Genomic DNA, 18,245 nt, shown 5'->3' with positions numbered 1-18,245 from the left:
TATTCATAATAAAGGGTATTTTATATATAAAAAAATAGTTTAAAATATCTAGAAGACTAGATTTTTCCTTCAGACTACAGATTTCAGATCGGTTTTATTTGTCGGGTAGCTCACGCTGTCTGTCGTCAGTGATGAAGCTAAACTGACTTCAGATCAGTTCCTCTCACCGACCGACGACAGACCGAGGAAACGCGTCACTCTGTCGCCGGTGACGTGGCTCCTCGGAAAGGCTCTTCCCGGGTGTTGTGCCAGGCTCCTGGGCTCCGGACACCTCCATTCACCGGACAGAGCTGTGCCAAAAAATCCAGCACTACCTGTGCCGGTAAACAAAGAACCGACAGGCGTGTCGTTGTTTTGTGTGTGTCTTTTTTTTTTAAAGAGGTAGCCGGTTGAATCAGCCGTTGACTGTTGCTGCAGGCAATGGAGTCGCATGGCAACTCGCATAAGAAACAGAAGCTCGGCAACGCAACCGAGAACTGGGTGAGCTTTCTTTTTTGGCCAAGTTGTGTTCATTCAACACAGCCCTTCGGTATTTACGCATACTTCGCCCAACCAGATGCTAATGTGCTAACGGGCTAGCCGAGGCCAAGCTAGCTACTTGACTAGCAGTTAGCATACAATGCTATACTCCACAGTTGGCTCATTTAAAGCCTAGCAACGCCTCGACTAACGCTATTTCAGTCAACGCAAGGGCATGCAGTAAGTGGTTAATGCTCTTACTGTTTACTTACAGCGTTGCCTTTAATAGTTCCAATATTATCATCATTTTCCTTTAGGTTATATATGCCGATAGTACAAGTTGTTGTTAATTCTGCACTGTAGCATTTTCAGCCATCACCTTCTTATGGTGTCCATCAATGAACATAAACAATAACCACAGTAAAACTAATCTTTATTTTTTTTCTCTCCAGTGTTATGATATAAAGCCTCTCTTTGTGTTAGTAATGGCAAACTGAACGCTTTGTGGGTTTGGTTGTTGGTTGGGGGAAAAAAAAAAAAAAAACAAGAACTTTGAATGCATCACCCAGCTTCTGAGATGCCACATTTCAAGTACTCTTTTAAGATGCCATCTCCTTATGATGAATCATTTCAGGGAATGCAACGTGCAACTAATGTCACCTACCAAGCGCATCACGTGAGCCGAAACAAACGTGGCCAAGTTGTGGGCACAAGAGGAGGATTCAGGGGATGTACCGTTTGGCTGACTGGTGAGTTACGAGACCTTAGGAAGACACACAATCTCCTAAAAAAAAGAAATTCATCTGATCTCATATTTTCATGTCAACGCTGTTTTTCTCTGTGTTAAGGTTTGTCCGGTGCTGGGAAGACCACAGTGAGCATGGCTCTGGAGGAGTACCTTGTCTGTCATGGTATCCCCTGCTACACCCTGGATGGAGACAACATCCGCCAGGGACTGAACAAAAACCTTGGTTTCAGCCCAGAGGACCGTGAAGAGAACATTAGACGCATTGCTGAGGTGGCCAGGCTTTTTGCTGATGCCGGACTTGTCTGTATAGCCAGTTTCATCTCTCCCTACAGCAGGGTGAGTGACTCTTCAAAGAGAGCATCAGCATTTGAATGAGACAAATGATGTATATCTGTCTCTTGTTCTGTTTTACCATCTTTATTGAAACATATTTAAATAGAGTCTGGTCTTTTTGCGAAGATCTTTCTTCTTGACTGGAAGCATTTGCAGTGTAGTACTCTACAGTATTGTGAATTTCATTTAATTGATAATGCAAGCCCCAACACTACATTTTGAAACTGTCATGTGAACTGACAAAGTCATTCAGTTTGAAATTATTGGATTAGGGTTCGGGTTGTTTGTTTTTGTTTATACCTGTGCTTTGTATTCTTGATTTCCTGTATTGAGTGGTACTTGCATAATCACACCCTAACTTGTTGCACACTGTGATATCCTCTAACTGCAGCAAAAGCTTGAAGCGTAATCAGCCATAATAGACTTAGACAGACTTTAATGATCCACAAGGGAAATTACTTTGTCACTGTAGCTTCGTCGCACATAAAAGTAAACACTCATAAAAACGACAAGAAAGATAAAATAATATGAGATTACATAAAGTAAAATTAAAAAAGGGTGTTATCTAGTAAAATAAAATAAATGATGTAATCAAAAAATGTACAGAATTAGCATTATGAGCATATATAGAAAAAGTACCTGGCAAAACAGTGTCCAAGGTCATGTGGTTGTTTGGCCAGTTGCAAAGCCACAGCGGTGTGTATCGTGTCACGTGGTGTTTCCTTGTCGCTGAGGGGGAGGTGTAACCGGCAACAGAGCAACGGAGTGTGTCAATACCAATGGAGCATGTCAACTCATAGAGTCCCGAAGCCGGGCACAGATGTACTGTGGTCGGTATGAACAAGGCCTCCAAAGCACTAGACATGTCCATCCATTCTGCTCCCAAAGACCTCATGTTCCCCATGAGGATGGACGGCACCGCCGACCCGAACCACCTCCTCCGCTCTGCCACCTCCAACTCCAGGCTGGCACCCCCGGCACTTCTTCTGAAATCCTGCGGGAATCTCAGTCAGATACAAAACAACCACTAAAACACTAAGATTAACCTAAAAAGGTTAACATCAAGGAGCTACTGTAAACATGCAGCCAACTCTTTCAGGTGGATTTTAAAAAAAAATAAATTAAAAATTGGGCTAAAATACTCTTTGTGTTATTGTTTACCAGGATCGCCTTAATGCCAGAAAGATCCACGAGGCTGCAGGGCTGCCTTTCTTTGAGGTTTTCGTCGATGCCCCACTGGACGTCTGTGAGCAGAGGGACGTAAAGGGGCTGTACAAAAGAGCCAGAGCAGGGGAGATCAGAGGTGGAGTATGATTTATTTATCTGAACTGCACATTTAAATCCTGTGTTGACTTGGCTCAAAACTTTTACTTTAGATAATAAATGACATCTGTCACACAGCCCTGTATACATATACTCATAGAGGGGTTGGACCAAAACGCACTTCCATTGTTGCTGAGCACATAACAGATTAGATTAAAATACTTGCTTTCCTCTCCCCAAACGATACATTCAAGTAATATTGATTTTTGCTTGTAGCAAGCTTGCATTAATGTTTGTTGGCAGGCTTAACTTTGGAGCTTGTGAATGAAGAACTGGCAAAAAAACCTGCTCCTATCAGTCTGTAGTGACCTTCATTCTTTGGACTTTCTGCCTCTTGTCGCATGGAAGCACCATTATTTCCTTGACTTTGTTCTTTTTTTTTACTAATTCTCATTTGCTATCATACAGACATGGTGGTCACAAAGTGACCCATCACTGCTAGAGAAAGTGATTCTTACCACATTGTGATATTGTGAGGGTAGTTTTCTATGTCTTAACTGAGTAATCTGTATTTTGTGTCATTTCTGTAGGAGACTTTTCTTTGTTTGCTCCCTCAGACCAAGCTGTTTTCTGCAACGCTCTGTCTCATAAACATTTCTATCCTAATATATATGTGGTTACATCTCGATTAGATAGTTGACATGGTTGGTTAATAAAATGGAATCGAGTGCGGACGGGTTTTCAGCAGGAGTAGAATATTTTGAATAGTAAACAGAGCTGCATTAAACTTTCTCCTTGTCAGGTTTCACTGGCATTGACTCTGAGTATGAGAAGCCAGAGGCTCCAGAGCTGGTGCTGAAGACTGACTCCTGCAGTGTGAATGAGTGCATACAACAGCTTATTGACCTGCTTCAGGAGAGGGTGAGGGGTGTTTTGTTTATTTTATTTCATTTATTTCCTTTTTGTTGTCAGCGCAGTCCTCTTTAACGTCACAATCATAGATACATCCACAGTTTTGAAGTTCCCACTTGATAGATACCACAGTACTGTAAGTTTTCTGTTGACCACTAGGGGGCAGGTAAGCATCATGCTTGTCATATGAACGTTGACGCTGCCTCATCTGTACATTTACTATATAAATCAAGGTTACTTAAGAGTATTGAAAACGTTTTCCGACCCCTCGATGAAGCGATATATTTTTAATAATATTGTAAATATTAATTTGATGTTCTAATGTTTTCACAGGATATAGTTCCTGTTGATGCTTCATATGAAGTGAAAGAGCTCTATGTTCAGGAGAATAAGTTGGACTTGGCTAAGGCTGATGCAGAGACTCTTCCTGCTGTGCAGATTGGAAAGGTAACTGTAGTCACTTAATATAAAGCAATCTAGATTTTAATGATAAATGAAAGAAGACAATTATTGGTAATCTTTGCATGCACTGTATATGAACTACTTGGTCATTTATCTATTTACTGAAACATTCACTGTTTTAAGCCGAACATATGATAAGTTAGTGGTCAGAATGTAACCTTTCGTATGTGACATTTAATCTGCAGGTGGACATGCAGTGGGTGCAGGTGCTGGCTGAAGGCTGGGCCACTCCTCTGAATGGCTTCATGAGGGAGAGAGAGTTTTTGCAATGTCTTCATTTTGACTGTCTGCTGGATGGTAAGATTTTGTCTAAAATCAATTGGTTTCACAGATAGTTTGAAATAACCCTAACATTTCAGCTCATTAGGCACTAGGGGGAGTTAAGTGCTCACAAAATGGATTCTGAGAAAAATGTCCTTTTTTTTTTTTGGGATGTTGTGTGGACTGAGTTTCAGTTATTATTGCATTTTTACAAGACTTTCTGGAGCTATAATCCTGCAAATATACAACAAACTGAGTGAGATCAGACTCAGATCAAACACAGTGAATCCCCGAATCCGCCTTCTTTATTAGATCATCTAATTAGCCAGCTCAGAAGTGTTTAACTGTCTTTGTTGAACTCACAACATTAAATTAGATGAACAAGTACATCCTGCATGTGTCCCTTCAATCTGCATCACCATGACACATGATTTATCTATGGTGGCAGAATGGCGCTGATAAAATATGGAAAAGGTTTGTGGTTTTAAGAATGAAGGCCTAAGGATTGCCTCACTTTTGTGTAGTTATAGCAATAGTGCAGTTTGAAATAATGGAAGATGCGACTACTTAAATCTCAATTCTACATGATTAAGATTATGACCATGATTATGATGCCAAATATTTAGTTTGATACACAAATGGTAGAATGAAATTTGCATAAAAAGGAATGACCCTTAACATAATTTGTATTCAGTTTATACATTCTATGTATGTAACAGCTGCTTGGACAAAGTAGAATAAAATCTGACAAATAAATATGGACATAGAGGAAGAAGCTACTTAATGGATTGACACCACAAACCGCCATTTGTCCACTTTCACTTCCTTCAAGGAGATCAGGCAGTAAAAGGATTGATTGCAAATGCTTTAATGCTAAAACTGTTAGGGAAGCATAAAACTGAAGGTTTCACTGATCACATAGAAAATATGCAGGAATCCGAATTGGAGAATCTGTCTGCCTTGTTCGGACATTTGGCATTCTTGTGTGAGGTTTTTATTGGAACCAGCTGTGAGCTCTGGGCTGTGACAGAGGGGACCAGAGAAGGGTCCAGTGGGAGGTGGGGGCAGCAGCAGTCGGCGCCCCCTCCTGTCTCCACCGGATTTGATTTGACGTGATGTGAAAAGCGTGCTGGTCTCAACGTTTTCATCAACCTGGATGTCAAAAAGAGCGTGCCACAAAAACACTGTCCCCACACAGGTTAAATGAGAAAAGGGTTTTTTCTTTTTTTCTTTTTGTTTTTGGAGCCTCTTAAATTGCAGCTGTGAGGATTCACTGTAGTCTGTGGTTTAGCCATATATTCCACATTTAGTTTGAAGGCTCACCGCATGGGACATTACACGAATGATGAAGTTGTTTTGTTGCGTGTACCACACCTGTGGACATTTTAAACTTTCATTTCTTCTGTATGATGACTCATACATACATATACTCTTCTGCACATTTGTTTTTGTAAAATGAATGAATATTTCTCATTTGCAAAGCTATTCAGACCTATACTTCAATACTTCTGTTGGGAATTAGATCTTGAAGTCTTTTTTGTGTTTAGGGCTCTGACTACTGTACAGACATCGCTTCTCGCCAGAACACATCACATGTATGCTTATAATTGAATAGTTCTTTTCTAATAAATGACTGAAAGAACTAATACAAAAGGGCAGCCATGTTCTTCACTGTCTTTGTAGGTACATTGGTACGTTCATTGGCATCTTATTGCCACCAAGTGCCCATGAGTGGAATAGCACAGGACACTTTACAAATAGTCTGTTTGTAAAGTCTGGATATCAAAGAATATTCACATGATACATTACACATCATCTAAATAAGTTACATGAATGGATTTGTGTTTTTTAACAGTTTCTTTCATGCCTGTTTTGAGTCCTCCCAGTCTCAGTGCTGGAGCTGTGCTTCTCTTACTGCCTATTCTTCTAGAGAATTGTCACTTTATATCACATTAACAATACATTTTGTATTGCATGCTCTTACATAAGCATTACATGAATAAAAAATCATAAAATGTTTCATAGTGCTGATATTTGTCAGAATTCTAGAGATTTGCCGGATGTGACCTTGGGTTTTTTTTTTTTTTTTTTTGATTTTTTGATATTTATTTTTTTTTTTTTTTTGCAAATTCTCAGCAAAAATATCAATAACATTGAGTAGATGTAATTTCTTGCTGAATAAATGCACCGTCTCATCTTACAGGTGGTGTGATCAACCTGTCGGTGCCTGTGGTGCTGCCATTGTCGACTGCCGATAAAGAGCGCTTGGATGGCGTGACCGCGATGGCCCTCGTTTACGAAGGCAGACGAGTGGCCATCCTCCGCAACCCTGAGTTTTATGAGCACCGAAAAGAGGAGCGCTGTGCTCGGCAGTGGGGCACCACCTGCAAGGACCATCCCTACATCAAGGTTGGTGCCAAAGATGGATGTGTAGAAACTACTTGTTTCATAAATTATAACCCTTGGTTGATTCTTTCATATGTAAAATTTTGGGACAAAATAGTTAAATCAGAACACATATCATGTGTGTAGACCTTGTTGGATTTATCCACATAGATACTGTATTTTCCACTCACTTGTGGTACGAATATCAGTTATGACTGTCTATGCTGTTGATCTGTCCAAAGAATGAGACTGTTAAGCGTCGTTCATGACTCCTCATAGGCCAGCAGTCGACAGATTGGATTAATTACAATGTGGAAAACAAATCACAAAATGGTCCTGAACATTTCTTTCATCATAGCGATGTGTTTATTGATCACATTGCAAAGACACCTCTGCTGCTGACATAAATCCTATTTTCGTGAAGAGTTTTCCAGATCAATCGGAAATGAGTCTATTTGTAAAGTATAAATATCAAAGAGTTTTCACATGATACATTATATGTCATCCAAATAAGTGACATGAATTGTTTTGTCTTTTTTTATCAGTTTCATTTGTTCCTTCTTTTTTTTTTGAGCCCTCCCAGTCTCAGTGCTGGAGCTGTGCTTCTCTTACTGCCTATTCTTCTAGAGAATTGTCACTTTATATCACATTAACATCGTACAGCCCAGTGTTGCCAGTAACCGTATCTGTCATGAATGCCACAGGAGGTGGGTGAAAAGCCTGGGACAATAGCAGCCAGAATTTAATAGTAACTGGCTGATGTGAACTTTGATTTGTTCCACAGTCAACAAGCTATGAACACAGTTATTCCATTTAGAGTAAAATGTGAAAACTGCACGATAAGGTCAAATTTAAATACATGTCCAGTTTCCATTTCCAAACTATTGCCACCATTCTTTAAAGGATAAATGAAAAACTCTACATGTACTCCTCTTAAATGCATCATTCAGCATTTAAAAAAATAAAAATAAACAAATAAATTAGTGCTATCCCTTACAGCTGGTACTGACAACACATAAAGTCTGCCCTCTAATTCTTTGTTTGTGTTCACAAGAGATCAGCCTTCCATTTACCACCAGCTGTCCTGCTACCTCATCAGCAAACGCTAACAGAGCCTCCATCAGTGGGAAGAGTTGGAGTTTTGGGACTGTTGTAGCTTAACACAGTTAATATACACTGATCAGACATAACATTATGACCACCTTCTTAATATTGTGTAGGTCTCCCTTGTGCCTCCAAAGCAGTTGTGACTCTTCAGAGAATAGATGTGGGTCTTCTGAGGGTGTCCTGTGGGGGAATTTGGGTCCTATGGGTGGAGGGGAGGGGCCTCTGTGGATCATCAAACAAATACTTGATCAGTTTGGGATCTGGTGAATTTAGAGGCCACCTTGTGCTGTTCTTCATGTTTTTTGAGTTGTTCCTAAACCGTTCGCGCGTGTGTGTCAGACTGCATCAGACTGCTGGGCATGGCAGCTGCCATTATTAGTGTCATTGCTATGGAGTGTGTTGGCTGGTCTGGTCTAGGTGGGTGGTACATGTGTAAGTAACATCCACATGAATCCTTGGTTTAAACGTTTCCCGGCAGAACAATGAATTGTCACAAGGTGGTCAATGCTATTTACTTTTCCTGTCAGTGGTTTTAATGTTGTGGCTGACTGGTGTACACACTTTAACCAAAATCCCAGGCGACCATACTGAGAAACCCACATGACATTTAGCACAGATGCAATGCTCACAATATTTAAATAAATAGTTGTATAGACGCTCCGCCTTGGCAAAATCCTCAACGGCATCTGCAGAGCTCCAGACTGTCTGTCTCGGAGTGCTATGTGATAAACACTCGTAGCATGTGAAAGCAAACTGCCTCCCAGGATTCGACGCTGATAGAACACAGATCCCAGCTGGCCTTTCACATTGCTTATGGAAAGACTGAATAGGTGAAGGAGTGGAGCTTTTCTCACAGTCTGTCAAGATGCCCGGTGTAATCACTTGGATCTTCCCGGTCCAACCTCGTTTCGCAGGTGTTACATTTGGATGGGGAGTCTCTCGCTCAGCCTCCTCCATAATGCGTTTGAGATTGTGCTTCTCAACTGCCAGCTTCCACCTTTCCGTTCACCCAGCCCTTTTCCAAATATACCCGTGAATTGTTTCCATCTGTCTGCTATCGACCGCCGCGGGGTTCAGGTAGACGCTGGAGAGATAATGTCCTGAAATGATACTGCACACCCTGCGGAAAGTGGCATTGGATTGTTGTTGGAATAGAACGGAAATGTCTGGCGGTGCTGACAAAGATAGATGTGAGATTTCCTTTTTTAAATAACATCTGGCTGAACTAATACGGCAAAGTTACATTGAAAAGTTGCATGTCTGACTTCTTTTGTATCCTCCTTGTTTTCCGGATTAGTTGCAGTTCATACGTAGGCTAAAGCTTTACTGCAAATTTAATAGTGACCTTTGTGGTAAATGATGATTTGCCCGTCTCAGTATTTCAGCAGCAGTCTTTGCTAATTTAGGTATAAATAATTTTTTGGTCAAATGTGGTAATGTGTTTCCAAATACACTAGAAACTACTTGTTTCATAAATTATAACATGACTGTTCATTGTCAACGCCCGATGCCTCAGTTCTGGCTTTAAACACATGCCCCTTGCTCTGTATTTCCACAGTCATCCTTCTCTATCAACTTGAGCCCGTAGACTGTATATAAGCTTGAACTTTACGTGTGTGTTCAGCCTGTTCTGATTAGTATCTCACTCATTAAAGAGTGTGTGTATGCGTAGAGTGTATGTTTAACTCGCTGCACCGGAGCCAGTCTGTCAACACGCCACCGCACTGATAGCTACAACATTATTATCCCGTCTCTTTTCGGCTAGAAATGACCCGCTCCATATAACATGTAGTTAATCCACTTTTTCCTGTTTACCTGTCTGTCAGTCAGACAGGAGCCCCCTTCGTCAGAAGCTACGGCGTAGTGGCTGTTTATTTGGCTAGGCCCCTTTCCACATGTGAAGTCGTGGCACACTTGGTTCAACGGAGCGCACATGTACCCATGGGCCTGTCCCTTTGGTTTATTCATATATATATTCCGTTCAGTTGTGTTGGGAAAATCTGTGGTGACTTGTCTATGCTGTTGATCTTTATAAAGAATAACAGTCTTAAGCATCTTTCGTAGCTGTCATCAGACCTGCAGTGGAGGGGTTGGATGAACTACAGTGTGAAAAACAAAGCACAACATGACCCTAAAAGAATTTTCTCATAACGACCGCAGCCAAATGGTTGTTGATCGAATCTCACAGACACCTCCGCTCCTGAAAACACTTGTTTTTTTTATGTATTTATTTGCCAGATCAAACTGAAATCAATCTGTGAGTAATATTATGGTTATTAAATGATATTCGTTTGATAAATTACATGTCAACAACATAAGTGACATAAATTTGTGTTTTTCTTTTTTGTACGCTCCCGATTATCCTTTTGATTTAATTTACTGGCGTTTTAAGTTCTCAGTTTCGGCGCTGGAGCCGTGCCTCCGCTTTTACGACCTACCCTGTGGTAATTTGTCACTTTGTATCACGTTAACATCGCACAGACCAATGTTTTCAGTAACTCTAGCTACAGTCTCATAAGTGCCACAGGACGCAGGCAAAAAGATACTGTCTGAAACAATAGCAGCCTTTGCCTGGATCCTGAGCTCTCTGGTGACATTGTTGGATGAATCTCATGAGGGGAAAATTTCTCTCCAATGTGGTCATGAGCTCATCACCGGGTTTTTATTGTGGAATACAATCTGATTTTGTCTGTGCGCTGTTCTTGAAATTAAGGTAGCAGTTGTGACCAAAATGCAGAGGGGATGGAATCCCAGGGTTTTGTTGGCTGTTTAACGACACACTGAGACTTTGATTTATGCTGCTGTGTCCCTGTTTCAACTGGGTAATAACTCTGGGGTTTTATTAGAATCCATGCTGGCTTGGTTCCAAGCACAGTGAATTTTTAAAGGACCATACAGTCTTAAGTCTGGATTAAGTCTGAGTTGTGTTCAATGTCATGTTCGTTTTTCCCTCCCGGTTGCAGATGGTGATGGAAAGTGGGGACTGGCTGGTTGGTGGAGACCTGCAGGTTCTGGACAGGATCTACTGGAATGATGGACTCGACCAGTACCGACTGACGCCCACTGAGCTCAAACAGAAGTTTAAAGAAATGAATGCAGGTACCTGTAACAACAAAATGGCAATCTTGATCCAAAAAGAGAGACGCCAGTGTAAATATAAACTGCTAACATTAGCTCTTTGTAAGAACTTTGGTTGTACCCTCACCCCAGTTCTTCTGTTCTTTGCTAAGAAAAAAAAAAATGGTCTGGTGTGATTCCACTCCTTAACAATGAGACAGATTGTATGTGGTTGCAGAGGTTAGGAACTTAGCAGTTTGATTATCTCTGGGTGCTTTGCGGCCCTTTGTTTGTCTTGTACAAATGTATGCAGATGTGTTTGGTTGCAGTTGAACGAACCTTTCTTCTCATTCCTCTCCGTTCAGATGCCGTATTTGCCTTCCAGCTCCGCAACCCGGTCCACAACGGCCACGCTCTTCTGATGCAGGACACCCACAAGCGCCTCATCGAGCGAGGCTATCGCCGGCCCGTTCTGCTGCTCCATCCGCTGGGAGGTTGGACCAAAGACGATGACGTGCCGCTGCCCTGGAGAATGAAGCAACACGCCGCCGTGCTGGAGGAGGGCGTCCTGAAGCCAGACTCAACTATTGTTGCTATTTTTCCCTCACCCATGATGTATGCGGGGCCAACTGAGGTAATGGCTATCAAGAATGTTGTATTTGCAGTTGCATGTTTGAGGTTTCTCGAAACAAAGGCATTGTGTTTTCTTCAAAAGTGACAGAGAACAGTGTGGCTGAAGCATTGAATAACGACAACAGGCGCACAGAGAACAGGATTGTCACACACTTTGTCTGCAAATTTCTGAGAGTGAAAAATGTCAGGAAAGGGGATTTACAATTGTCTTGAGACACTGTTCAGTGTTTCCATGCCATACACAAACCTCTGTGTGTGTGTGACTGAGCGTAGCTGTGTAGCTGGGAATCTTTTAATCATTCACTTATGATAATGGGAAAGCTATGGTGCAAATTATTGAGAGCAGATTGTAGGCTGGTGGATGTCAGGCAGTGAATTTATTCGGTTTGTAACTGAATGGGAGGTTTTGAGAGCCAGACGCACTCCCAGCGTTAGTATCATAGCTCAGCCCTTGTTTCCCCATTAAACACAACATACAGCCTTGGTCTGCATGCCACTCAAATAATAGAACTTCCTCTCCAGCGTTAATGTTTACAGAATGTTCTTTAGCGAGGTCTGCCTTGAGCTGAAACCACTTTTGTAAGTCTAATCTAAAAATCACGGATCCTGAAATGTGCTAGCTACATGGGCACAGACCTAATGGCACTAGTATTAGTAATTGTCAAGGATTGATGTGTGGATTAAACAATTATTGGTAATGAGAAACAGAGAGAGAGCCTCGGTGCTTATGGTCCCTAAAGAGAGCAATTGTTCGAGGCTGGCCGACTGAACTTATGTGAAGGTAGTTTAGGTCTGCTAAAAAGTGAAAATAGTAAAGTTATTGCTCATAGGTAGAACCTAGTAGTAACCTTTATTTTGAGGCTTCTTTCTTCCTGTTGGTACTCAAAGCACTTTACAGATACAGTGGCGCATCGAACCATTCGCTCACACAAGCGCACACACATTCAACTGGTAGTTTGGTGTCTTGCTCAAGGACTCTTCAACATGTGGCACGTTCCAGGGATCGATCCTCTAAATGTGGTTTGTGGACAGACCCGCTCTACCAACTAAGCCACAGCCATCGCCGTATTATCCATGTTAGCATGTTACAACAATTGCAACATGACTTATTGTTTTCACTCACTTCCTGCTTAATTAAGACACTTTTTTTCCTTTGTACTCCTTGTCCACAGGTCCAGTGGCATTGCAGAGCACGAATGGTGGCTGGGGCCAACTTCTATATTGTGGGTCGTGACCCTGCGGGCATGCCCCACCCCGACACTGGAAAGGACCTGTACGAGCCCACTCACGGAGCCAAAGTCCTCACCATGGCTCCAGGCCTCATCACGCTTGAGATCGTACCCTTTAAGGTCGCTGCTTACAACAAGGTCAAAAGAGCAATGGACTTTTATGAGCCCAAAAAGTAAGTGCATGTTTACGTTGTATAAACTCGCCCCCAGTTGGTTGCCCCGACTTTTTAAGTTTCTTTATCATGCTCAGTCACACTTAATTACAAAGCTTATTTGTATGTTTAGTCCGGAGTAATATCACATTTAGCCCAATTACACGAGCAGTCTAAACAGAAGTTATGGTATATTCTCTAAATTAATTACTCATTAGGCTTGTCTTACTCACAAAGAAATTCCCTTTCATCAGTTTTTTTCCTTCTTTCTTCTTTTCTATCTGCAGAAAATGCCATGCCAAGAATAGCAGCCATTGTTTTTCTTTCTTGCTCAGTTAAAAGGTTTTGTGGATTAGTGTGAGCTTTGATGTTGCTCAGAATTACAGAAACCTGCTATTAATTAAAGTCTGTGTGTGGACACTGCACACGATGACTAACAAAATCATGCAGTTTCCTGCAGGTTTGGTGCAGCCTCCTCCATCAGCTTATGCAACTGGAGCTGTGTTGAGCCAGCCGTGCTAAAAGTAAATACGGCCAAACTAATGAAAAGATTTGCTTTGTTTTCCATGATGCATACGCTGTTAAGTCCAACGTGAACTGTTGATCAGGGACATCTCATTCTTCTGTGACAAGATGTTATAGTGCTGCTAGAAATAGCGTTTGTTTAGATTTCCTTGGCTTTGAAGTGACATAGGCAGCTGTTTACTTTGTGTTTTACGCATGTTATTGGTTTTTAAGAGGAAAATCTCTCTTGTTTTACATACTAAGTCACTCCTCTAGCAGCATGCGCCACACTTTTTCTATATTTAATCTGATTTTGTTTATTATTTGAAGGCTAATTTTACGGAGCAAATTCAACAGTGTTAGATTTCCGCAGTCTGCAGTCGTCACTCGGTTAGATCTATTGCATTCCTTTCTCTCAGTCACGCCGGCCTCGCCAGATTTCAGGAGGAATATGGATGCGCAGCTTAATCATGATAACCCTCAGTCTCGCTCTGAAGCACGATGACTCCGATCACAGCAGAGGCTGTTTCTAATTTGACACTGTGTAAAACTGTCCTCGGAAGAATTTGCCTGGAGCGGCTTCACCTTACGCCAAGGGAACTTTGAGATCTTCTTCCTCGCAGATTCTTAATGTTTCAAAGCCACGAGATGAGCGCTTTCATGTGATAACGATTAGACATTTCACTCCTCCAATAGCTTCACTCTGACACTGTGGATGTGAGCTCAGGGCAGAGAGTGTGTATATGTCTGCTAACAAGATGTTTAAAATGGTCCTGATTATCCCTTACAGTAATTTATAAACAAGGGCAAAATAAGGATGGTGAAGATGTGATGAACCTGAGCCAGTGCTCCGCTCCGCTCAGCTCAAAAGTATCCGGACACTTCAAAACTGTAAAGTTTTCCTGCGTGCAGACAGCGTTTTTAGCTTGGTTTTTTAAACCAGTTTGAAGTAGTTTTAATGTGTGTTTTTCAGGCTGGGCTACATTTAACAGCAAAGGTTAGGATGTTACAGACAGTAACACACAAAGGCCCCAAAGCATTTTCTGCCCCTTTTTGCCTTTTTTTTTATATGATTTTTTTTTTTGTCTTTCAGTGAGTGTAAGAGACATTAAAAACACTTCTTTACTGGTACTTTGATTCCAATACAGATTAATTCCCATATGTGTATGTGAGGAGTTATGTCCATCAGAACACTTTAAATAAAAAAAAAAACTGTTGTTTAAATATCCAGTCATGAAAGCTTAAATCAGTCTTGGATTTTATAAATGTACGTCAACTCGCGTATAATCTTGAACATTCTGTCTTAAAGCAGCAGTAATGAATGTTTTTATTTTAACAACGTGACAGTAAAAAGGAGCGATGGAGACTTATCACCACCGTCCTCTTTATGGTGAGTTTCAGCTGTTGACTCTGGCTGCTCTTATATCATCGTTCTTTGGCCTCGGCAGGCGTCTGTTGTCACTAGCTACTCTGCACTGAGTGACAGACAACGTTATTGCCTACTTGGTGAATACAGTGGAGGAAACTTCAAATGAATGAATGTTTCTCATTTACTGCTGAATACCTAAAGTAGCTGCTTGGACATTAGCTTAAAGTGTGACATGCTAGTTTGCCAGAGAGAGAGAAAAAACTAGCTAGTGAAATCCTACTTAAAACAACAGTAAAAGTGCCTCCAAACCCTCATGTTTGGAGGCACGTGAGACCTGCACGGTTATATCCAGGTGGTTTTAATGTTGTGGCTGATTGGCTGAATTCAAACGTCTACACGCTGACAGTCGGCTCCACCGGCCTCACTTCCCGAACACGTCTGTCGTAGCGTGCAGCGTCACGACATTGGCTCGCTCGCCTTTGAGTAATTTTGGAGGAATTTTGAATCGTGAGAAACGGTCAGCATATGAAATGTTGTTGAGTAACATTTTCTCATACGCAAACAATCATCACGTCTCATTTCACAGGCCGGGGTGTGTCATGAGATAGCGTCGTAAGAGCTTCATTTTGGTTTGCAGAAATGTTAACCGGCCCGCTCCCTCGTCCAAATGATTCTTGGCTCTTGGCCGTCTGTGCCGTTGATAAGCATCTGTCCATTGATTGAAATATGTCTGTTGCTAAAAACCTCTCCTTCTCTCCCTCTCCCTCTCTTTCTGTCCCTCTCTTTTAATTTCAGCCATCAAGATTATGATTTCATCTCAGGCACACGCATGCGTAAGATGGCCCGCGAGGGGGAGAACCCTCCCGATGGCTTCATGGCGCCGAAGGCCTGGGCCGTGTTGAAAGAATACTATAAGTCACTGGAGAAGGCCTAAAGGTTGAGTCCAAGATGAAAGAAAAAAAAAAACATGGGAACACAGTGGTTTCTGCTGATGTTTAAAATGATGAATGTGGGGACCACTCACTCACCTCTGTCAAAAAAACCCTCGCTCTGGCTTGTGTCTGTGTCACTTTTACACTGAGCTGTCAGTCACCAGACTGATCTCAGTCGTTTTTAACGGTCCTGTTTTAGCTGTACCCGCTTCATTTAACTCTACTCTGTGAAATATAATAGCAAAGGTAAACCGTAGGGTCAAGTTTTTCAGCGTAGATGTTCTCACTAACATTATGACTGGTTGCAATATCATGTGAAAATATAACGGTGAAGACAGCTCGCGGTGACCTGTGTGGAAAGCGCTGTTGAGCAGCGCTTTAATATTCAGGAATGAACGTCGAGTTTGTGCGAAATCCAAATTTAAACGGTTGTGTCTGAGCCCCGACACAAGTTGCTTTGTACCGTGTACGTGCAAGTGGCTGTGGTGCCGAAGTATTCGGAGTGAAAGTTGAGTGCCTTGGTCTTCAGAGAAATCGACTCACATGATGTCTTGTTTGCTTTAGGACACACACGCACACACACACACACACACCTGCTTTTTAGCCACCTGTCGTATTATTGCACTGAAACGGCCGAAAAATTTCTGCAAAACAGATCAGCATGAAAGATATGCAACCCTCATAAACATTTCAGCCAGACTTTTATATTTATTCTCTCCTAACATTATCTCTTTTTGACGTCGTCGTGCTTGTAGTTTCTGTGCTTCAACCTCTTGGTATTTTGTTACTTTTTCATCATTTCTATCTTCTTTTTTTTTTTCCTTCTCATGGTCTGCTAATATTTTCCATGTGGTAATTCGTTTTTAAAGAGTTGGCCTGTATCATCAGATGGTTGAAGGTTACTGAGGGATCAGATTTGTAATCTTCCTTGTCCAATAAACCATTTTTATCTAAAAAAAAAAGTGATTTGTTTACTTTTCCCTTCTCTAATCTCTCTCTCTCTCACACATACACACACACACACTGCACGGTATGTGTTATTTTTCTTTTGAAGCACACCAAAGCGTTTTAAATTCATAACATATTCCCTAAGAATTCCTCTTGATTTCAAATGTCAGCCCTGAACTGAATGAGCTTTAAGTTGCGCTGATGAGATGTCGTCTCTTAGCCGCCTGTGATCTTACTGTAGATTCCCGTCTTTGTGACAAACTTGTTTCAAGTGCATGTAAAAGGAACAATGCACTCCCCAAAATTAAATTTCTTCAACTTTGTTGCACGGCCTGCTGGAACTTCTGTGACCTCCCAGTTGGTCAATCAGCTGTATATTGAATGAGACAGACCCTCTAGTGACCCCAATCAGACTTAAGCACACTATATACACAGTATACAAAGAGACGCAGCTGGCTCCCAGATGTAGTGAAAGTGGCACTCGGAGGGTTAAGTCCAGACCGAGAAGAGTAGCTCTGTCAGAAATACCCTGGATACTTCATTTAATCCAACTCCAAGATGTAATGAAGAGGCCTGCCAGCAGCAATTTTTTTTTCTACCTTTCGCCAGATCTTGTTCAATCTCAATCACGCTGGGACCTCACTCTACAACTTCAAAAGAGGAGCAGTTTTTTTTTTTTTTTTTTTTTAAACACGCTGAATGATTAAATGATTTCAGAGAGGGTTGCCTCATGATTTCTTTTGTCCTTTTAACTGTCTGGAGGACATCAGCGCTCACCATGTAACACAGGTGTCAGTTACTACTCGTATCCGTAACCTCTTGATGTTATCTCAGTTGTAGCGTGCACGCTGAATTTCAGTCCTGGGTGCGTCCTCGGCTCGTTCGGCCCACAGTCGGATCTCCCTTTGAAACGTTTCATCCCTCTGGGGGCGTGTTGCCGCGCGGCACGCTGCCAGAGAGCGAGGCTAAAGGTGCCAGGAGAATTTGTTCGGCCCTGACTACTGTTTACACGACTTATGCCTCCTTGTGCTCACCGGCACCGGCTCAGTTCAGCTTGAGTAGCTGTCGTGCGTTTAGACGTAGTCGTGAGAAATCTTTCATCTGAGGAATTTTTATGGCTTAGAGCAGCTTTTACAGTTTGCTGCTGGAATTTACTCAGTCATGCAAAAGTTATTGGGCACAAGGTATGTGGATAACTTATATATACCGATCAGCCACAACATTAACACCACTTTTGGACCTGGCATTCATTCATGTCTATAGTACTTCGACATGTAGCACCCACCTAGACCAGACCAGGCACTCCCACGCTATAGCAATGACACTCCTTGATGGCAGCAGTCATCGATTTAGGAACAACTCAAAAAAAAAAAAACTTGAAGAACAGCACAAGGTGTTGACCTGGCCTCCAAATTCACTAGATCTCAAACTGATCAAGTATCAGTGGGATGAGCTGGAACAAGCCTGCTCCACCGAGACCCCTCCCCTCAA

The 18,245-nt window shown here is 41.8% G+C and overlaps 1 protein-coding gene across 1 annotated transcript; it reads left to right on the top strand.

The window, feature by feature from the left end:
* Positions 1-201: 201 nt before the first annotated feature.
* Positions 202-16,768, top strand: papss1 (3'-phosphoadenosine 5'-phosphosulfate synthase 1). Its single transcript, XM_047578662.1, has 12 exons — positions 202-480; positions 1,094-1,208; positions 1,308-1,543; positions 2,705-2,843; positions 3,606-3,724; positions 4,049-4,162; positions 4,363-4,474; positions 6,642-6,847; positions 10,894-11,029; positions 11,353-11,621; positions 12,793-13,022; positions 15,670-16,768. The coding sequence occupies exons 1-12, from the start codon at positions 421-423 to the stop codon at positions 15,806-15,808; spliced, it is 1,875 nt and encodes a 624-aa protein (XP_047434618.1). The 5' UTR covers positions 202-420; the 3' UTR covers positions 15,809-16,768.
* Positions 16,769-18,245: the final 1,477 nt, after the last annotated feature.

This window comes from Mugil cephalus, chromosome 2 (genome assembly GCF_022458985.1).
Source record: "Mugil cephalus isolate CIBA_MC_2020 chromosome 2, CIBA_Mcephalus_1.1, whole genome shotgun sequence".
Lineage (NCBI taxonomy): Eukaryota > Metazoa > Chordata > Actinopteri > Mugiliformes > Mugilidae > Mugil > Mugil cephalus.
This window is presented reverse-complemented; position numbering and strand designations above follow the sequence as displayed.